Genomic DNA, 22,274 nt, shown 5'->3' on the forward strand with positions numbered 1-22,274 from the left:
GATGATCCCGGCTATATGAGCAACTCCGTCCAAGCGATATAACCGTGCCGGATCGTCCCCCATCAGCAGAGTATTCCGTTCAGGTCTTCGTCGTAGAGAATCTGGGTCGTTTTCTCTGAGATTTGGTGGGGTAGGGGAAGGAAAGAATAGTTCGAATGAGGCTGATTCGAACTCCTTATATAGCCGAATCACTAGTAATTCGAACCAGCCCGGTTCGAATTACTAAGGAGCCACGAGAAGTGTAATTCGAACCAGCTTGGTTCGAATTACATGGTTTGCTAGAATAGGCATAATTCGAACTAGCCTTATTCGAATTATGTGGAGCTTGAGTTCGAACCACCTTGGTTTGAATTACCTTCAACTTTTTCTTCTCCTAATTTGAACCAAGTTGGTTCGATTTACTAAGGAATGTAATTCGAACCAGGCTGGTTCGAATTACATAGAAATATGCCTTGGCTCATTGCTGAAACGATTTTGCTTTTGGCTTATTTACGTAATGCGAAACTACCCTTGGATTATTACGGTTTTTTACCCTTTAGTTTACACATATTTAATATAATTTTACAAAACATAACAATTTTTAATATTTATGATTTACTATCTTTAATTTACCGCGAGTCTCTTTCTAGTTTAATTATTAGTGAAAAACATCATCATCATCTAGTAGTATATATGTCTTTGTCTTTGTCTTCTATACTATAGACACTTAATTGGTATCATCAATGGAGATTCCCTACTATCTCTACATTCTCTCAATAAACATATGCTTCTTGTTATTGTTACCCGAATCACTTTATTCCCAACAAGTGTACCTAAATGGAACAGTTTATGATTGCACCGATACCCCTTCTACACCAAAAGGATATCTTTGCAATGGCCTCAAGAAATCATGCACTTCATTCATTGTTTTTAGGTCCAAACACCCTTATGATAACCCTGCAAGCATTGCATACCTTCTTGAATCTAAAGCATCAATCAACAAGCTCTCAAACAATGCAAGAATCCCTTCTAACAGATCCATCATTGTTCCTGTTTTCTGTTCATGTCATGGAAATATCTATAGCCATGATGCTCCTTACACTGTCAAGAACAATGACACATACTTTGTGTTGTAATTATTCTATAATTAGTACAGATTTGTTTATATTAGGACAGATTTAGTGCAGATTTGTTTTGAATAGCTTTTATTACTTGTTATTTTCTTTCCTTAATTAGGTTGTAAATAATCTTTATATTATGTATGTAATCACTCTCTATGTGAAACAATTCAGGAATAATATTCAAAAATCTTCTTTTCAAGTTGGTATCAGAGCTCCTGATTATGAGGGCTCTGCTTCCGCATTTTTCCAGCATTTTTCCAGGCAGCCTTCATTGCTGCAACTATACGTGTTTGGTGCCTTGCCCCTGCTGCACGCTGCCATCGGAATTTTTTTTCCGGTGAGTTTCTGAACGAGACCACCACCATCAGAAGCGGGATTTGTTGATCTACAAAGCCTAGGAGATTTCGCCATCGGTCCCTCCGCACACGATCTCTTTGATTGCGACGTTGCTTGCCCAGACACGATCGTCGGTTTTCTTTTTTCTTCTTCTGTCTTCCTTTTGCTGCCGATTCTTACCAATGACGGATGATAAGACTGCGCCTCTCATCAGCCCCAATGATCTACCAGTGTTACAAGGGTCGTATCATTTTGATGGGCGCAACTACCTCCAATGGTCTCAACTGGTTCGCATTACTCTCAATGGGCGAAAGAAATTAAATCATCTAGAAGGAAACCCTCCAGCCATGACAGACCCCAAATATGAAGCCTGGGATGATGAGGATGCTTTTATCATGACCTGGTTATGGCATTCTATGACACTAGAAATCAGCCGTAATTATATGTTCTTCCCCACTGCTAAGAAGATTTGGAATAATCTAAGTCAGGCATACTCAATGAAGAAGGATACTGCAGCATGTTATGAAATAGAAAACAAGATCTTCAATACCAAGCAATGGAGCCTCTCCATAACAGACTACTATGGGACGCTGAATCGTTTGTGGATCGAGTTAGATCAGTATCAAAATTTGACTACGCAGTGCACACCTGATTCTACTACATTGACACAATTTATTAAAAGGATACGTATATTTAAATTTCTGTCTGTCTTGCACTTTGAATTTGATCCAATTCGGGTTTAAATTTTGGGTAAAGAAAAAATTCCTTCTCACTCAGAAGTTTTTCATATTGTACGAGGGGAAGAAACTCGGAGGTCAATCATGTTGGAAGGAGGAAATTCTGTTGATGGTTCAGCTCTAGCCACCGGCAAAGGTCCTTTAAAAGGTTCATCCCTTTCGTATGGAAAGCCTCTCTCAAAGGCTCACCGTGATGATCGCTGGTGCAGTTATTGTAGGAAAATGGGTCACACTAAGGACACATGTTTTAGACTTCATGGAAAGGAGAAGGTCCTCGAACATATTGGAGGATTCAAAGGTGCCATACAAAGACGTGCTAACTACACATTGTCTGACTCTTAAAGTGTGGAAGGCCAAACTATCTCACAAGCTGCAAAGGAGCCCCAGCCCTTAGCAAAGAAGAATTAGACTATTTACGTGGTCTTATGGACTCACTTAGTAAGACATCTAGCCCTTGTGCTTTAACCATGACTGGTAAGAGTTCTAGCTTCTTATCCTTTAATGCTCCTAGCACTGAGAGTACCTGGATTGTAGACTCTGGTGCTACAGATCATATGACACCTCATTCCCTTTCTTTTTCATCTTACACTAATTCATCTGGTCACAAACAAATCACTGTTGCTAACGGTTCCCATATTCCTATTACTGGATATGGTAACATCCACCTTCAACCTTCTATCCATTTAAAAAATGTGCTTCATGTTCCAAAATTATCTATTAACCTCTTGTCTATTCATAAGGTTACCAAAGACTTAAATTGTGCTGCAACCTTTTTTCATACTCATTGTGTATTTCAGGATCTTACCACGGGGAGGACGATTGGAATTGCTAAAGAGCAGGACGGGTTATACTATTTACCGCATGAAAAGAGTACCACACAAAAGGCACTTAATTCAAATCATCAGACAAACATACCGTCCTGGGCAAACTCTCAGATATGGCTTCAGCATAAACGTCTTGGTCATCCTCCATTTAGTACCCTAAAGTCTTTATTTCCTTTTTTATTTACAAAAGTGTCTGTCGAGTCTTTTCAATGTGATGTATGTCAATTAGCTAAACACCATCGAGCTACTTTTTCTCCCAGTAATAATAAAAATTCTAAACCTTTTGATCTTGTTCATTCTGATGTGTGGGGACCTTCAGCTATTAGTAATATTTCTGGTGCAAAGTGGTTTGTTTCTTTTATTGATGATTGTACACGAGTTACCTGGATCTTTCTCATGAAAGATAAATCTGAAGTTTTCCACTTGTTTAAAAATTTTTACCAAATGGTTCGAACACAATTTGGAAGCCTGATTAAGCGATTACGTTATGATAATGGCAGAGAATATGTGAACAAAAATTTTTCCAAGTTCCTTAAGGATAATGGAGTTATTCATGAATTGACCTGTGTAGACACCCTTCAACAGAATGGGATGGCAGAAAGGAAAAATCGTCATCTTCCTAAGGTTACTCGAGCATTACTCTTCCAAACATCTGTTCTTAAGTCTTACTGGGGGGAAGCTGTCCTAACGGCCGGCCACTTATTTGATTAATAGATTGCCATCTCGGGTCCTAGACGGTGTTAGTCCTGTTCAATTTCTGACCAAAATTTACCCCTCTATCCTTATTATGAGTAGTCTTCAAAGTCGTATCTTTGGCTGTCCTATTTTTGTTCATATTCATAGTTCTCATTGGGGTAAGTTGGATCCTCGGGCAATCAAATGTGTCTTTATAGGTTATGCTTCAAACAAAAAGGGATACAAATGCTATCATCCTCAAAGTCGTAGATTCTATATCTCCAAGGATGTCACATTTCATGAGTCCGAGTCCTACTTTCCTAGTTCTCAGCTTCAGGAGGAGAGTATTCCAGAAGCTGAGTTCCTTAAGTCGTCACCTTTTCCCTTGTTGCAGAATTTCACTTCTCCAGAGGATAACAAAGACCCTGAATAAACATCACTACTAGAAAAGAATAATGAGGAGAATAATGAGGACATGTTTTTTGGAAAATAATATCAACAAAGGCAGCAAGAACCTGTCCTGGTCAAACAGCAACTTCATTCGTCTGAACCGGAGGTAAGACCTCATACTCTTGAGACTCTTGACACCTTAAATACCACTTGTGCAACTAACCTAGATGATGTAGAAATAGACCGATATTTCATTAAGGAGAAATTGGATAATGGTCTTATAGCCACCAAGTACATCCCTTCAAGACTCCAATTGGCAGATATGTTCACTAAGGGACTTCCCATAGAGCACTTAAAAGACCTTACTTGCAAGTTGCGAATGATAGATATACATTCAGCAGCTTGAGGGGGAGTGTTGTAATTATTCTATAACTAGAATAATACCCGCGCGATGCACGAGGCGGTAAATTAATGATAGTATATAATAAATATTAAAAATTATTATGTTTTGTAGAAATAAATTAAATACGTGTAAATTAAAGTTAAATTTAAAAGGTGTTTTATTTAAAATAATTTGTAATACAAAAGATTTGGATGTTGGAGTTGTACAAAGTGACATTTTTATTTGGTGGTTTGATTTTTACATTTGTCTTAGTTGATGGACTTAGTCTTCTTATGTGGCGCTCGTCTTCCTTTTTTTTATTGGTTGTTGTTAGAGTTGTTGCTTTCTTCTTTCTGTCGTAGGTTTTTGTGAAGGCATGTTCTATATGAATTGTTGAGTTTGATGCACTTTCTATTGTATTGTTTGTTCCATCATTGTATGTGTGTTCTTCTTTCGAAGATGTGTCTTGAATTTGTATGATTTTCTTTCTCCTTAATCTCTTGATGTAGTGGTGCTTCAATGTCATTATTTTTCTGAAATGTCATTAGATTTGAAGCAGTTGTGCCCAATAAGTTTTTTGCTTCGCCATCAAATAGTACAAAAGTTGTTGTAACACTTTGATCTAAAACCTTTAATTGAATTCTGAACCTAAAATAAGTATTGCGTTAGTAACTAATAATTTGATAGATGAGATTATGAAAAGTATATAGAGTTATTTTATTGTTGGATATTGTGGTGTTTGATTACATGTGCCACAAATGTAGTTGTTTCCTTTTTATATACTTTCTTCTTACACTTTTTACATTCAACATAGTTCCATCTAAACATAGTTCCATCCAAATTTGTCATCAATTTCATTTATAGTTGCTAAAATTGTGAAGATCTTTTCCTATTCCAATATTCAATTTATGTTATCATTATTAGGTATATGGTATTTAAGTAAGTATCAATGTATGATGCATGTTGTGAGTTTTTTTTGTCATACCTGATCATCAGATTCTCATTACATGGCCATTAGATCTTTGATAATTATTCGATTTCTAATAATTCTGCTCTGAACGAATCATGCTCTATTGAGTAAGTTTGAGATGTGTAGTTCAGAAATAATTTTTTTGTGCTAAATTTGATGTTATTTGAAGGAATAGTGATAAGAGACTTATATAAGTAGTTTAAATAGTATGAAATTTGAATACTTATAACGTAAAATTTATTATGATTAATAATATTATTATGACATTTGTAATATGGATGTTTATTAACTTTAGTGAGTTATTTATAAACATTAATAAATTAATTGTTGGGGTTATAAATTTATTGTATTGTTTATAAAGGTAAGATAAGATAAATATAGGAATATGAATTCAATGTATTTGTATGTTACAAATTTATTGTATTGTATTTTTTAGCTTTTTATTTTTATATTTTATTTATTTGCTGATTTAGAAATAATAATTGATTTGGCAAGAGTTGAGTGCTTGATTCTAAAATTTTGCCAAGTAAACGATATTGCTGACATGACATTAGTAGGAGGAAAGAAATGTCTTAAAAGTAATGTTGATAAACTTATGCATCTACTTTTATATATTAAGAATAGATTAGTACAGATTTGTTTATATTAGGACAGATTTAGTGCAGATTTATTTTGAATAATTTTTATTACCTGTTATTTTCTTTCCTTAATTAGGTTGTAAATAATCTTTATATTCTGTATGTAATCATTCTCTATGTGAAACAATCTATTCTTAATATATAAAAGTAGATACATAAGTTTACCCACATTACTTTTAAAACATCTTTTTCTTTCTACTAATGCCATGTCAGCAACATCGTTTACTTGGCAAAATATTAGAATCAACCACTCAATTTTTGCGAAATCAACTATTATTTCCAAATCAACAAAAAAAAATATACAAAAATTTGTAATCAAATTTGTAACCTACAAACACATTAAATCCATATCTATATATTTATTATAGAGTTAATAGTCAATTTCGTCCCCGAAAGTGTGCTCGATCTCCATTTTCATCCCCGAAAGTCAAAATTAATCAAAAATGTCCTCGAAAGATACCCGTGTTGATCACGTTCGTCCTTTCGTCTTCTCGGTTGATGAGATGGCAAACGGTCGCTTACGTGGCACGTTAACTGCCAAGCTGGCCAACGCCAGGGTGTAGGATGTTGTTGCTGACAAGATAAGTTTCGTTTAAGCCATCAAATTAGTCCTTCGAGTTTATAAACCCTAATCCCAAAACAAACGATAAATACTTCGAGGTGATCACTTTCGGTGGCAGTAGAGGTAACTAGGAGGCATAATCCCTGGCTGGCTGCGTGGATGGGGAGAGGAGATGGTAGTTGTGGTGGCGGTTTGTCACATGCATCGCACGACAGTCATGGATCCAGTGTTTCGATGCGAAGGAGGAGGGTGAATGCTCATGATGGATCATGTTTCTGTGGGCTGAAGACTGTGATTAAGAAATCTGGGACAGCGGAGAATCCGAGTAGATTGTTCCATGCATGTCCAAGGTACCGGGTGAGTGATGGTAAAGGAAGTTAAAGCTTTTTCATGTTCTTATCCTCTGTTGGGTGTTCTCTGATTTTTTGGTTTACTCCCATATGAAATTGCAGAAGGGCAGTCACTGCAATTATTTTAAGTGGGTTGATGATGATGAATTTGAAGCAGTGGGTGTGTGTGGTACAAAGAAAGATGCAGGAGCTGATATGGAGGTTGAAGGTGAGTATGATGAATGGAGGGTGAAGGTGGCATGGAAGTTGGGCACTATGGAAGCTGAAGTTAGAGCTTTGAAACTGCTAATGATTTTGCTGTTTGTAGTAGTTGTGATAATATGTTGTTTCTTATGTAATTCTAAATGAATAGATTATGCTGTATGAACATGTAATGATGTATTGAAATTGTTGATTTGAATGAGAGTAGTTATTTGAAGTTGGAAGCAATTTCCTGTCAACTGTGGATAATTTTATAAACTGTGGAACTAATTCTGTGTTTACATGAATTATGTTGAGGCATAAACAAAATGAAGATAATAAGTAAGCTTAATAGTAACTTGTCATTGATGGCTAATTGTCACATTGTCTTAATACATAAATAGCATAACAAAGTCATAAGATTGTTAGCTGACAAAATACATTGTCCATAGACTAAATTACCACACACAAAACAAAAGCAACAAACAGAATGTTATTTCATACACAAAATGAGTTAACAAGTAGACATTCCTAACAACTCAAACTTTATCATCATTCTTCCTTGGAGCCTTGAAGACTGGAGTAGGCACAAAGGTCATGAATTTTTCCAGCCGCTTAGCAGTTCTGGAGCTTGTCCCTTTAATGGTCTCAGCAGAAACAGCCACAGATCCAGTTGCAATATGCTTTGGGGAGGAAATTGACCTTGCTTTTCTTTTGATCACTTGCAACTTAGGTGGCCTACCAATCAATTGATCCTGTATAATTTAGTAGCAAATGAGATTCTTACATGATTAGGCTACATCTAAATTTTTTTAGGAGTGATGATATATGATACTACCTTAAGGGGCTCCTGGGTTGGTGGGATGCACTCCGAGTCACTGCTGTCACTCTCTGAGTCAGCCTGAGTGGGTGATGGAAGTGAAGGCATAGGTGCCTCAGCTTGTGTACCAATGTCAGTATCAGTAGGAGAAGGGTTTACTTGGGGTTCAGAACCTTGTGGAGCAGGGGTAACAACTGCCAATTGTAGCTGCATCTGCTTCGCATGTTCCTCAGCATCCACAGCCTTTTTCTTTGCGCACCCTCTCTTGTTGTGTCCAACCTCACCGCAGTACATGCACCGGATTGGGTTGTATTTTCTTTTCATTTTTGTCTTTGACCCACTAGGTTGTTCTTCTTTGTCCCTTCTTCGCTTCTTTGTTGGCCTCCCAGGTTTAGGCTTCACTGGGGGTGGGACTGGGGATGGATGTGGCGTTTTCTCCCATAGATCCTGCCCCTTAACCGGATTGACATTAAAACAGTAGGTACGCTTATACGCTTCCATCTTTAACCACTCATGGCAATCTCCTGTTACTTGCATAGTTTCTGATGGTGCTATGTGGTTCACTTTGAAAGTTGCTCAAGAGTTCCACATCCCTCACTTTGTATTTTTCACTCCCAGTGCCTGTGGCATGCTGGGATACATTAACTTTGAAGAGATTCAGAAAAGAGGTTATTTCCCATTGAAAGGTACTCTCTTGTATTATATTTTGACAAGTTTTTATTTGTATCATACAATTTTTTAATAGAATAAAATAAAAATTTATTCTTTTCAGATGAGAAGAATCTGCTTGATGGATATCTTGATACTAAAGTTGATTGGATTCCAGCAATGAAAGGAGCAAGACTAAAAGACCTTCCCACATTTCTTAGGACTACTAATCCTTCTAATGTAATGTTCAATTACAACATAGTAAAAGTGAACACTGCTATGCATGCCAAAGGGGTTATCCTTAACACCTTTGAAGACTTAGAATCAGAGGTTTTGGATGCCATCAGAGCCAAATACTCCAATGTCTACTCCATTGGTCCATTATCAATGATATTCAAACAGCTCTCAAACTCAAATACTCAATTGAAGTCGATTGATCTGAATCTGTGGAAGGAAGACAACAAATGCTTGGAATGGTTGGATAAAAGAGACAGAGGTTCTGTTGTGTATGTGAACTTTGGTAGCTTAGTGATTATGACACCAAAGCAACTAAGTGAATTTGCTTGGGGTTTGGTTAATAGCAAGTACCATTTTTTGTGGGTCATAAGGCCTAATCTTGTGCATGATAATAATAATAATGGTGATGGGAAATTAAGTGATGAATATGTGAATGTGATTGAAAGATGTGAGAGGGGATTGGTATTGGGGTGGTGCCAACAAGAGAAAGTTCAGTGTCATGCATCAATTGGCAGATTTCTAATACATTGTGGGTGGAACTCAACATTGGAGAGCATATGTGAGGGAGTTCCAATGGCATGTTGGCCTTTCTTTGCAGAACAACAAACAAACAGCTTCTATGCATGCAAGAAATGGGGGATTGGGATGGAGATTGAGTGTGATGTTAAGAGAGAGCAGGTTGAGGAGCTTGTGAGGGAACTCATGGAGGGGCAAAAAGGGAAAGAAATTAAGGTTTATAAACTCGAAGGACTAATTTGATGGCTTAAACGAAACTTATCTTGTCAGCAACAACATCCTACACCCTGGCGTTGGCCAGCTTGGCAGTTAACGTGCCACGTAAGCGGCTGTTTGCCATCTCATCAACCGAAAAGACGGAAGGATGAACGTGATCAACACGAGTATCTTTCGAGGACGTTTTTGATTAATTTTGACTTTCGGGGATGAAAATGGAGATCGAGGACACTTTTGGGGACGAAATTGACTATTAACTCATTTATTATATCTCACCGTTATAAATAATACAATAAATTTATAACTCCAATAATTAATTTATTAATTTCTATAAATAACTCATTAAATATAATAAACATTCATATTACAAATGTAATAATAATATTATTAATCATAATAAATTTTACGTTACAAATATTCAAATTCCATACTATTTGAACTACTTATATAAGTCTCTTATTACTATTCCTTCAAATGATATCAAATTTAGCACAACAAAATTATTTCCGAACTACACAACATCTCAAACTTACTCAATGATGATTTACTAACACTGCAGGGAAGAAAAAGTCTATACTATAAAAAAATTTAAAAATAAAATATACAAATTATTTGTATAGGCCAATTAAAGGTATAATGAAAGCAAACTTTTTACTCATAATTGTTGTGAAAGAAATTAAAGATCCAATTTTAAACATTTTTCAAGACTATTTTGAATTTGCATAACTTGCGACATTATCTGACAGAGTGGGTCAAAGAAAAATACTAACAGGTAATTTCATTTTATACTATTTCAATTATTCTTATTAAAAATAACTTATTAAAAGAATCTACACATTTTTGTTCTTTTTCTTGTAGATGTCATTGAAAAACTACATCAAGAGATTAAGAAGAAAGACAACTATACAAATTCAATATACATCTTCGGAATAAAAATATACATGCAAAGATGGAATAAACAACATAATAGAAAGTGCATACAACTCAACAATTCATAAAGAACATGTCTTCACAAGAACCTCGACAGAAAGAAGAAAGCAACAATTCTAACACTAACCAATAAAGAAAAAGGAGGACGAGCGCCACGTAAGAAGACTAAATCCATCAACTAAAACAAATGCAAAAATTAACCTACCAAATAAAAATGTCACTTTATACAACTCCAACATCCAAATCTTTTGTACTATAAATTATTTTAAACAAAACACCTTTCAAATTTAACTTTAGTTCACACATATTTAATTTAATTCTACAAAACATAGCCATTTTTAATATTTATTATATACTATCATTAATTTACCATCCGCGAATTACGCGAGTCTCATTCTAGTTTAGGAATAATATTCAAAAATCTTCTTTTCAAGTCTTTGAATTGGTGAGAATCTATCATCCACATATATAATGCTACCAAAGGCTCAATTTTGATTCTTAAATGTGTGACTCATTTCCTTTCATGAATGTATGCTATGTATATCCGTTTGGTTTACGTTTTCATTTTCTGATTTCATTTTCAGTATTTTCTATTTTCAAAAATTCACGTATTTACGTATCGTATCGTATCGTATTTGTATTCATGTGTCATAGGTAAAAACAACTTACCAAGGACTAACAACATGCCAAGCATTGATGGGGCAGAATTACTATCCCCCTAATGGACTTCCAATTGGTGCTGAACTCACAGTTCCTTTGTTATGTGCTTGTCCAACAGAAAATCAAACTTCAACAGGTGTCACTTCCTTATTGGTTGATTTGATCAACTATGGTCACACCTTGAAGTCCATAGGAGAATCTTATGGTGTTGGTGAACAAAGTATGTTAGAGGCTAATAAGCCACAAAGTAAAAATAGTAGCAGCTTCACCCTCTTGGCCTTAACTCCTATCTTGGTTCCTCTAAGAGGAAAGAGTTGCAAAGAGGATCCAAATAGTTTCTATTGTAACTGTTCTAAGGAATTCCTTGCTGATGGAAGCTTAAAGGGGATTTATTGTGATGAGTCTGATGGTCAAAAATTTCCTGCCAAATTGGTTGTTTGAATTGGTATTCTTTTTTTATCTAAACTCTCTCTATTTTTCAAGTAAAATATACTTCCATTGAAATCTTGATTTCTACATGAATAATTTATGTTATAAGACTAGCATTGTTTGATTTTTGCAGGTGTTGGCATTGGTGTAGGCTTTCTTTGTTTGTTTCTCTTGGGTTATAAACTATACCAATACATACAGAAAAAGAGAGAAAGGATTCACAAGGAAAAGCTATTCAAACAGAATGGTGGCTACTTGTTACAAGAGAAAGTGTCATCATCACATGGAAATGGATCCCAAAAGGTAATAATAAAGCTTTTCACAGCTGAGGAGCTTCAAAGAGCAACAGATAACTACAACTGGAGCAGGTTTCTTGGTCAAGGTGGATATGGAAAAGTCTACAAAGGAATGCTACCAGATGGAACCATAGTAGCTGTTAAGAGATCTAAGGAGATTGAGAGGAACCAGATTGAGACTTTTGTCAATGAAGTTGTCATTTTATCACAGATTAATCACAGGTATTGAAGCTCAAATATCACAATCAAGTAATAACTAACTAATAACAGGAACATTGTGAAGCTCTTGGGCTTCTGTCTTGAGACAGAAGCACCATTACTAGTCTATGAGTTCATTCCAAATGGAACACTTGCACAACATATTCATAGCAAACCCCATGAATCATCTTCACCACTTTCATGGGATAGCCGGCTTGGAATCGCATGCGAGGTAGCCGGAGCAGTGGCTTATATGCATTCTTCAGCTTCAATTCCCATCTTCCATAGAGATATCAAACCTACTAACATACTCTTAGATAGTAACTATAGTGCAAAAGTGTCTGATTTTGGAACATCAAGATCATTGCCACAAGACAAGACTCACTTGACAACACAAATAGGAGGAACTTTCGGATACATCGACCCTGAATATTTCCAATCTAGTCAATTTTCGGATAAGAGTGACATGTATAGTTTTGGAGTTGTGCTTGTTGAAATCATAACTGGGAAGAAGCCGTTTCGTTTATAGAAGAAGATGAGGGTCAGAATTTGATTGCTGAATTCATTTCTGTTATGAAGGAGAACAAAGTTTGTGATATCTTGGATCCCAAGGTATTGAAGGAAGCTAAGAAGGATGAGATTGTTGCAATTCAAATCTTGCAATGAGGTGTTTGAGGCTAAATGGGAGAAAAAGGCCAACAATGGAAGAGGTTTCAGCTGAGTTGGAATCATTGAGGAAGGTACAAAGTTCCATGTTGGTTAATAACCATGATCATCATCATGTTGAATCAACAAACAATGATGAAAAATTATTGCATAAACACAACAATAGTGTAGTACAAGAATATGCAGTGGAGAGCATTTTGCTGTCATTACAATTACAAATGGAGTCCTCATCCTTCTGAGATGTTATATTAATAACTGATTCTATGTTAGTTATGACTTGTGTTTCAATTTTTGGTCATTATTTTTCATATGCATGAAGTGTGTGTTCCCTAAGACCATGAATTACCATTCATCTTGTTTGATCATTTGACTTCACATGATGAATTCTGAATATTCAATCACAAGGATTGATTGAACGCTAACACTTCAAACAAAAAGAAAATTCATATTGGAAATGTTGAGCTCTTAAAACAAGAGGAAAATTCTTTTACTCAAAGTAACTCACTCTGAAGGTTATTATTGGTATACTTGTTCCAAATTTGTATGAGTCAAATATCTTCCAAGCCTCCAACTTTGAATTATCAAATAGCCAATATTTTCTAGTCATGTTGCTTAGGAAAGTGTAAAGAAGGATAAGAAAATACTAAAACAACCCTGCCTAATGCTTACAAACTTATTCCAAACAGCAGTGCTGTTGTTGTCAGACATTACAAGTCCAAATAGTTACTCTTTTCAATTTGACATGGTATCTTTGAATTCTTTTTGATAAAACTTATTAAAGTATCTAGTATCTACTATTGGTAACATAAAAAAGAACAAAGTGCAACTCATCTATGTTCTTGTCTTCTCCATAGAAGATCAAAGAGGATCATGGAGCTTCACTACCTCAACATTATTTTCACAATCTTCATTCTCTTATCTCTATTTCCTCAATATCTCCATTGCCAACAACAATTCCTCAATGAAACTGTCTTTGACTGCTCCAGCAACCCTTCCACACCAAAAGGGTACCTGTGCAATAGTCCTAAAAAATCATGCACTTCCTTCTTAGTTTACAGGTCCAAACCTCCCTATAACACCCCTCAAACCATTGCAAATCTTCTTGCTTCTGAAGAATCCACAGTATCCTCCATCAACAAAATTTCAAGTAATAAAAAAATTCCTACCAACAAATCAATCATTGTTCCTGTGTCTTGCTCCTGTTCTGGAAATATTTATCAACACAATGCTTTTTACACAGTCAATAAGGATGACACATATTTCATGTTAGTGAACACTACTTACCAAGGCCTCACAACATGCCAGGCTTTGATGGGACAGAACTACTATGCTTCTGTCAACATTGCCATTGGTGCTCAGCTCACAGTTCCCATGCTATGTGCTTGTCCAACTGCAAACCAAACAGCAAAAGGCGTGACATCATTGCTCGTTTACTCGCTTGGCGAAGGCGACACAATCAAGTCAATAGGAGAGACTTATGGTGTTGATGAACAAAGTATTCTTGATGCCAATGAGCTGAACCAGACATCAAATGGAAACAGAAGCTTGAGCCTTATGGCGAGGACTCCGATTTTGATTCCATTGAGGGGTAAGAGCTGCAAAGATGATCCAGAGAGTTTCTATTGTACATGTTCTCAGGGAGATGTCACAAATTCAAGCCTCATAGGACTCAACTGTGAAGAATCAGATGGTCAAAAATTTCCTGCTAAATTGGTTGCAGCACTAGGTATATATATGTATATGTCTTAACCCTCACAGCAATTGAATATAGCTATGTTAGCATGGCTTTAGGCCTATATAGCATGTAGGCTATAGCTGATACTATTAAGGAGAAAAGGCTTAGTTTATATTATTTGCCATATCTAAGTTTAGCAATTATGATATATCCTCCTAAAATTTGCATGTTTGTTACTCATGTATTTGCAGGTGTTGGCATTGGTGCTGGCTTTCTCTGTTTGTTTCTTCTTGGTTATAAGCTGTACCAATGCATACAGAAAAAGAGAGAAAAACTTCATAAAGAAAAGCTGTTCAAGCAAAATGGTGGCTACTTGCTACAAGAGAAGGTCTCATCTTATACAAATGGACAAAGGACAAAGCTTTTTACCGAGGAGGAGCTGAAGAGAGCAACAGATAACTACAACCAGAGTAGGTTCCTTGGTCAAGGCGGCTTTGGCACGGTCTACAAAGGAATGTTACCAGACGGAACCATAGTCGCCGTTAAGAGATCAAAAGAGATGGAAAGGAACCAGATACAGACTTTTGTCAATGAAGTTGTGATTCTATCACAGATTAACCACAGGAACATTGTTAAACTCTTGGGGTGTTGTCTTGAGACAGAAGCACCATTACTTGTCTATGAATTTATTCCAAATGGAACACTTTCTGACCATATTCATGTGAAAGAGGACGAGTCATCATCGCTTTCATGGGATGGCCGCCTTCGAATTGCTTGTGAGGTAGCTGGAGCAGTGGCCTATATGCATTCTGCAGCTTCTGTTCCTATCTTCCATAGAGACATCAAACCTTCAAACATACTCCTAGACAGCAACTACAGTGCTAAAGTTTCTGATTTTGGAACATCTAAATCACTTCCATTGGATAATACTCACTTGACAACTGCAGTAAGAGGAACTTTTGGGTACATAGATCCTGAGTATTTTCAGTCCAATCAATATACAGATAGAAGTGATGTGTATAGTTTCGGAGTTGTACTTGTTGAGCTCATAACTGGGAGGAAACCACTTTCATTGTTACAAGATGAGGGTCAGCATCTGATAGCAGAATTCATTTCTCTGATGAAGGAGAACCAGCTTTCTGAAATTCTGGATGCCAAAGTGCTCAAGGAAGCAAGGGAAGATCACATTCTTGCCATTGCAAATCTTGCAATGAGATGCTTGAGACTCAGTGGGAAGAAAAGACCAACCATGAAAGAAGTTTCAGCGGAACTAGAAGCATTGAGAACAGCACAGAGTTCCGTACTTATCGACCTTGACCGCATCTCGCCTGAAGATGGTGGATCACCTAGCCACACCACCAGGGGACCAATTCAAGAATCTGGAGAGGAAAGCATTTTGGTATCCCTACAAATGGAGTCCACATCCTTCTAAGATGCCTGATTGACACCCCAGATATCTGTTCATGAAAATGTTGGCTACATCATAGAGAAAACCCTTCAGTTGTATATGTATTTGGTTATGACAGAGAAATTTTTTTCAAATTTTTTTAGCAAGGCTAGAGACTTGGCTTATCACATATGTTGTTAAAATATTAGAACTGCTCCTATCACATTTGTACATAATTCTATAAAGTATATTCTGATAAATTTTCTGGCTATGAAGCAGTTTCCATTCTCTTTTCCTCTCATTGGTAAATTTTAAGCATTTGAAGCTTAGGAAGCCCTGACAATTTCAATTAAAATAAGAAAAACAACATTCACTTAGCATAAGGTCCACATGATCCCCTACATTTTTACAAATAGCTGATCTACAATATGGAACATTCCTCTACAAACTTTTTCTACAGCTAACAGCATAAATTAAACAAGGTTATCCACATCAGACACTTATTTATTGGTGTTTGTTATAAGCTGGAACGGTTATCATCAGATATGGTCTCTTCAGAAGATGTGTCACTATCAATAATGATTAAGGCATCTGATTTCTTGACATGTTGCTCCAATGGCTTATTCACTTTCATCATCCCAAATCTTCTTCTTGAATAGGTTGCACACTGAGAAGAACCATTTTGATTTGACATTTGTGGCTCAGTTGTTCCCAAACCATTCAACCTATTTTGAGGCACAAAGCTAGACTTCCCGGCATCCAAGCCATGCTCCGGATGAGAACTCAAAGAAACGGCTGTGGCCGGAGCCAGGTTCGGCTCAACTGACTTTAAAGGAGGAGCGAAAATTGCTTCTCTCAGCCAGTGAGGTAAATTACTGTTTCCTGTGGAAAAGTTAAAGGGAAAATCATTTGAATAAGAATTTTCTCTGGGAAGACTCAAGCTCCCAGGAAAAGATCCCCATTCATAATTATCTGCACTTTTGTTGTAAGAGGCCTTCCTAGAATGAAAGCCCGGCCTATGATTCCGTCCGGTGGTGTTACCATGAGAATTTAACCGAGCACGGGATTTCTTTAGGGTATTACTGTCCCTGTAAGAAAACATATCTTCCGGCGAAAGCTTAGTATTGTCTATTGCACTTTCTCTCCAAAAACTTGCTTTAGGATCTAAGCAGAAGTTTCCTTCCAATGATGCGGCTTTTGGATACATGAACTGTGGAAAAGCAACATCATTCAAAACTTTTAATTGTTCATCCTCCCAACGATCAGCAAGGTCCTTTGCTAACCTTAACGGCGAAAACCTCAGTCTTGGATCCCTTAGCATGGCGTCCCAATTCCCCTTACCATGTCTCCTCACACCAATCCAGAGATAATCCAGCTCCTCTTCAGACCACATGGTTGGGTGTGGCACCAAGTTATCTTGAAAAATGCCCCTTTCATTCAAAGATCTTGCTCTGCTTACAATGCTCTCAAGCATCATTTTGTGTCGGCGATGCCACGGTTTTCGGCTTGCTGAATATTCAGATAACATGTCTTGTACAGAACCTTTGGTTTCACTCAATGAATTTGGCAAAGGCAATAGTGACAAGCAAGTAATGGAATCACAACCTCCAATGTTAGGCTCAACAGGTAAAGACAAACCCAAAGAAAGCGAAACTGTTGGCACAGGTTCCGATCGAATAATTTTACTTTGTTGAACATTCATTCTTTTGCTAGACATCATGCTACCAGTTGACTGAGGTTGAGCAATGATTGAGCAAACATCACTGGATGTTCCTTCTGGAATCATCTGTATATTCAAGAAAACAAGAACTAAATTTATGGTTTAACTAACATGTGCCCTAAGGGCACATGATAAAATTATCAATTAAGAAAGCTTTTATAGAAAACGATGCAAAATTTAAATTCTCAATGCATTTGTTGTGCATTTATTAAAGTAAACTATTTAAAACTTTCTATTGCTAGCAACATTAACTTGTGCCTGAACCCATAATAAATATCAATCAATGGCAACACTATCATTTCAATGAAACAACATACAATTACTTTTGTGTAAACTCAATCTTATTTACATTCATAGAGAAGCAAAGGCATTTATTTCTACCTGTGTATCTTTGACATTTAACAATTCCAATGGAGAAATTTGATCTTCCACAGTGGCAGAACTACTGCTTATAGAGGCCAATTTGTCCGCAGGAGTTGTCATCTTCAAATCTACGGGATGTTTGCCAACACCCAAGTTTAAATCAACTATGTTCTCATCTGCATCACATAAAATATGATATGTGAGCTCTTTTAAGTAAATTGAAAGAAATGCAGGTTAAGCCTTTTTTTCAACAAATGTTGATCATCAATAACTACATGTTTAGCACTAACTGAGAAAATGTACCTGAAGAGTCAACAAGCAGGTCAAATTCACGGAGTCCTCCGGTTTTTTCCGCATCATCACATGTACCATTTTGCATGGCCTCTCTTACAGACGGCTCGGACTCTAGTTCCTGATCAGCAGTTGTGGTTGGGCAGGGATCACTAGAGTCAACATTAATAGAAACTCCTTCACAATCCTTATGCATATGTTCAGCATCCTTTTGAATTAGGCAACTCTGGCCTGGTTCTATTGCAATGGTACCGGTTTTGTCTATGTCCTCGCCATGATGCAGTTGCTCCCCCAAAGGTGTCACACTGTTACAGTGAACACATTAATATTCTATTTTTTATCTGCCACAACTAATGCTTTCTAATGGATTTCATAATGGAAAAATGTAGGCAGCATTGACTTGTATGGAAATATACCATGTTGCGGAAACAACTCCCGAAGTGTCCGGATGGTGTGCATTTTCTACCTGTCATAAAATAAAAAACTAGTGTGATTCATATCAGGCCTATATAATTAACTGTTTTACCGATAGACAAGCAAAACACAAATTGTCATGAACTCGTCAGTGATTCGACAGTTGAGCAGATTTCATATTCAAGATTGTCAGCCTCGTTGCCTAATATTTTAGAGATCTCTTCAATCTGCCTAGTGTGTAACTCTGATGTCCTCAGAGCTATCTACCATTTTGACCGATTTCCTTGCCACTACATTACTACATCCCTTCGAAAGCATGAAAAGTTTTAGATGAGGATTTGGAATACTATATTGAAGTATGATAAAGAATTATTAATTTGGATCGAATTACAGGATCATGGTAGTTAAAATTCAAAGATAGAAATTATATATAGAACACAAACCCAATGATAAAAAATACTTAACTAATGTTTCCTTTGACAACATTAGGTTATCTTCTACACTAGAACTACATGCTCCCCAATAATATAAAGTAGCCAAAGAAGATGTTAACACAACAGCTTAAACCTCATTTTCAAAGTGATAATGTGTGTAAAACTTTAGATAACATACTATCATCCCCATGCTTCGTTGCATTGATAAGTTAATACATAGATCAGCTAAGGGGAGAAAGGAATTCTTAGATAATAGTTGGAATATTACTACAAAACAAGCTTCTATGTTCTATGAACTAGAATCCTCCTAAAACATTTGGCTATCATAAAATTTGCAAGTCCACAGCATTTAGATTTTTATATTAACAAATCAAAGGTTTGAGAAAATCACCAGAAAGCCATACTTTTTCTCTAGCTTGATTAAGCACCCCTCTTTCTGAAAGCTCAGCTGATTGATTAAGGTCAGCCAGAAAAACCGTAGAGCAGCTTTTAGAGGATGCTTCATTTTGGATTTGATTCAACAGCTTCCCTCTTTCCAAATGATCCACTGATTGATTAAGGTCTGGTACTTTATCTACAGGACATTCCTCACAAGATGATTCATTCGTAGAACTAGCGCTGGCATTAACATCAACAAGCATGCTCCACTTGGCTAGCGCTGATATATTTTCCTTCCCGTGCAATAATTCGCTTTGTCCATCGGTTGCATCTGAATCTTTTTTTCTTTTATGGCATCGATTGAAGGTAATTAATGGGGTGCCCAACTTAGTCTTTATAACCTTACGTCGAGATGGGTTAATGAAACCATCTTTTAACTGTGAATCAGTAAATTCTTCTATTCTTGACTTATTCAATACAGAAGATTCATTGCCTTTTGGAGAGCTGCATTCCCTTGTAATGCATGCCTCTGAGCCAACTAAATTCAAACCATTCCCGGCATCCAATTTAACTGAAGGGGGAGTGCATTGTATATTTGGACAATTGCTAAATTCGTTCTTAGAGATTTCAGTGGCACAGGAATCTCCAGGAGGACCAGAAGCATTCTTTGAAGCCTTTTCTGCGTGTACAGCAAGTAATTCACCAGCATCCCTCGCCGTCTCTGAGGTATCCTCGCATTGATGCCTTGATGAAAATGATCTAGACCTAGTAACCATGACTTTTGTTGCATCACAATTTCCTTGCTCTCCAGACTTAAGGCTGTCAGGTTTGCGAACCGGGAGCCATGATGAACAACCTCGCTGCTTGGCAAGAAAATAAAGTGTAATAAATAAACATATGTTTCGCATTTTAGTCATAGAAATGTATATCAAATTCACTTATTTAGTATAAATACAATAATAAAGAGAAAATGCTACATGTAGAAATCAAAGCATTCAGAAGTTTCATTTGAGGAAATCTCACCATCCGTTTCTCTTCATTCTTTTCCATTGCCTTCTCAGCAGTTTGCTTGTCATGTTTATCTTGTGCAGATAAAGAACAATTATGGGCATCTTCAGAAGATGATTGTCGCTTTCTTTTGTATGTTAGGAACACTTTGCGGCCGAACATTTATACCTATGTGAATACAGCTTCTACAATTCTTGATGCTATGCTTCGAAGTACTAATGTCAAAATTTCAGTTAGGTTACAATGTGCATGATGGTTGGCTAAGCTGGGAATGTAAAATGAGCACTGAAAAAAGGGTACAAAGACAAAGTTAAAACTTAAAAGGGATACGCTAAAATGACAGATAAGGAAAAGCATAAAGTGTTAAATGAATAGAACATTATGAATATGAAGAAACTCTAGAATTCAACAACTCTCGACAAGTTCCTTCTCCAAGAGCAACCGCAAATTCCAGAAGAAACTTGCCGAACTTCGACCAAAATCAATACTTGGTCCATTAAGAAAAAGGATTCTTTTTTTCCCCATTTCAATGGCCATACTCTCTTAACCCTAAACCATGAAATATTTTCTCATATAACACATTAAGCCATCCAAAATCCATTGAATGGATTTGTAAATGAACAAGGTCCTTTCTTTTCATAAGAAAAAACACAGAAACACTATTCTAGAAAGCATTATCGTAGCCTCAACTCTACCAAGTCACACCATAATCAACACTTCATTATTTCAAAAGAATATTCATAAATGCTCCTTTTTTGGCTGGAGCATAACACATAAATTGAAACCTGAGAAATTTCAGACATAAACCCCGCCATATTTTCCCTCTAAACACATTAAAAAATAGACAAAAGAAAATTAAAAAGTTGAGTTCTTGCAGTTAGACCCAGCACGAGAACAAGTTCACTTACACTGCAGAATCATGAGCTTTCAAGTTCATCCTCAATCAGCCATTTTCCTTTATTTTCACAACACCCCAGAAGAAAAATTGTAAATTTCTGCAGTTAGCAACCAAAAAAATTTAAAAAGAATCAATCTTTAGCAAATACCAAATAGTGAACACTACAGAAAAAGAAAATCAATAAACAATAAAAAAAAAGAAGCTATGAGTATAAAACCAAAACCAAAAGAAAAAGTAAAGCAAAACAAGAACAAGAAGCAGAAGCAGCTTACAAAAGATGAAAGGAGAAACAGAGGTGAGAGGAGTGAAAGCAAAAACCTTTTCCAATGTTTGTGTCTCTTGTCTCTCTCTCTCTCTCTGCGTGCGTGTCTTTACTCTCTAGTACTTTCACAATTACGTAGTTCCACAAGTGGACTCTGTAAATTTTCTTTTTCTCTTTTAGTAACGAAATAATCTTACCAAAAAAAATAAAAATAAATTACTGCTTGACTTTAAATAAACAATATATTCTGTTTTAGATTTTTTCTGATATCATCTGAACCATTCATTAAATACTATTGAGTGTTGACAATCAATTGCCAAAAAAAAAAGAGTTAAAAACACTTTGAAATGTCTATTTATTTCAAGCGATGTGACACTTATATATGAGTTTGACATGTGAATTGTGCTGAGTTATGGAGTATTGGAGGATATACACTGTTGTGATGGCGTTGAATTTTTTGTTTTAGTAGGAAGAAATCGGACGGTCCAATTTTATTGCAGAGAGAGAGGGACACAAATTGAACCGTTCGATTTGTGTGGAGTACTAAAATCGAACCCAGGATTTTCTGTACCGTCTGCCACGTGGAGTCAGTACTCAAATCGGACTCAGGGTTTTCTGTACTCGGTCCGTCGGATTACAGTACATCCAATCGGACGGTCCGATTTGTCTTGCACAGTCCTCATA

The 22,274-nt window shown here is 36.5% G+C and overlaps 4 protein-coding genes across 9 annotated transcripts; 3 read left to right on the plus strand and 1 right to left on the minus strand.

Annotated features, from left to right (window-relative positions):
• On the plus strand, positions 8,384–9,710 carry LOC110271609 (7-deoxyloganetin glucosyltransferase-like). The gene is made up of 3 exons (XM_021122612.1): positions 8,384–8,389; positions 8,446–8,650; positions 8,737–9,710. The coding sequence occupies exons 1-3, from the start codon at positions 8,384–8,386 to the stop codon at positions 9,606–9,608; spliced, it is 1,083 nt and encodes a 360-aa protein (XP_020978271.1). The 3' UTR covers positions 9,609–9,710.
• Positions 11,718–12,647, plus strand: LOC107637157 (wall-associated receptor kinase-like 6). The gene is made up of 2 exons (XM_021121879.1): positions 11,718–12,118; positions 12,167–12,647. Exons 1-2 carry the CDS (start codon positions 12,009–12,011, stop codon positions 12,621–12,623), a joined length of 567 nt encoding a protein of 188 aa, XP_020977538.1. The 5' UTR covers positions 11,718–12,008; the 3' UTR covers positions 12,624–12,647.
• LOC107635111 (wall-associated receptor kinase-like 1) lies at positions 13,604–15,977 on the plus strand. The gene is made up of 2 exons (XM_016338483.2): positions 13,604–14,486; positions 14,687–15,977. The coding sequence occupies exons 1-2, from the start codon at positions 13,631–13,633 to the stop codon at positions 15,865–15,867; spliced, it is 2,037 nt and encodes a 678-aa protein (XP_016193969.1). The 5' UTR covers positions 13,604–13,630; the 3' UTR covers positions 15,868–15,977.
• On the minus strand, positions 16,132–21,780 carry LOC107635110. Of its 6 annotated transcripts, none has more exons than XM_021121876.1 (8): positions 21,647–21,780; positions 21,339–21,425; positions 20,446–20,645; positions 19,449–20,282; positions 18,613–18,662; positions 18,209–18,501; positions 17,924–18,114; positions 16,132–17,608 (listed from the first exon to the last, which is right to left on the minus strand). In XM_021121876.1, exons 3-8 carry the CDS (start codon positions 20,590–20,592, stop codon positions 16,340–16,342), a joined length of 2,784 nt encoding a protein of 927 aa, XP_020977535.1. In that variant the 5' UTR covers positions 20,593–20,645; positions 21,339–21,425; positions 21,647–21,780; the 3' UTR covers positions 16,132–16,339. The 6 variants fall into 6 exon arrangements, with proteins under 6 accessions (XP_020977535.1, XP_020977533.1, XP_020977534.1 ...); XM_021121874.1 differs by having other exon boundaries at positions 20,446–20,715; XM_021121875.1 differs by having other exon boundaries at positions 21,601–21,743.

Source organism: Arachis ipaensis, chromosome B04 (genome assembly GCF_000816755.2).
Source record: "Arachis ipaensis cultivar K30076 chromosome B04, Araip1.1, whole genome shotgun sequence".
Lineage (NCBI taxonomy): Eukaryota > Viridiplantae > Streptophyta > Magnoliopsida > Fabales > Fabaceae > Arachis > Arachis ipaensis.

Excerpts from the sequence above, each read along its gene's own strand:
- LOC110271609 (XM_021122612.1), top strand. Across the intron at positions 8,651-8,736 it reads AGGTTATTTCCCATTGAAAG|ATGAGAAGAATCTGCTTGAT; the intron begins GTACTCTCTTGT and ends TATTCTTTTCAG.
- LOC107635111 (XM_016338483.2), top strand. The coding sequence starts at position 13,631 with ATGGAGCTTCACTACCTCAACATTATTTTCACAATCTTCATTCTCTTA. Across the intron at positions 14,487-14,686 it reads TAAATTGGTTGCAGCACTAG|GTGTTGGCATTGGTGCTGGC; the intron begins GTATATATATGT and ends ATGTATTTGCAG.
- LOC107635110 (XM_021121876.1), bottom strand. The coding sequence starts at position 20,592 with ATGTTCGGCCGCAAAGTGTTCCTAACATACAAAAGAAAGCGACAATCA. Across the intron at positions 20,283-20,445 it reads AGAATGAAGAGAAACGGATG|CGAGGTTGTTCATCATGGCT; the intron begins GTGAGATTTCCT and ends CTTGCCAAGCAG. Across the intron at positions 18,663-19,448 it reads TTAATCAAGCTAGAGAAAAA|GTAGAAAATGCACACCATCC; the intron begins GTATGGCTTTCT and ends ATTTTATGACAG.
- LOC107637157 (XM_021121879.1), top strand. The coding sequence starts at position 12,009 with ATGCTACCAGATGGAACCATAGTAGCTGTTAAGAGATCTAAGGAGATT. Across the intron at positions 12,119-12,166 it reads TTATCACAGATTAATCACAG|GAACATTGTGAAGCTCTTGG; the intron begins GTATTGAAGCTC and ends AACTAATAACAG.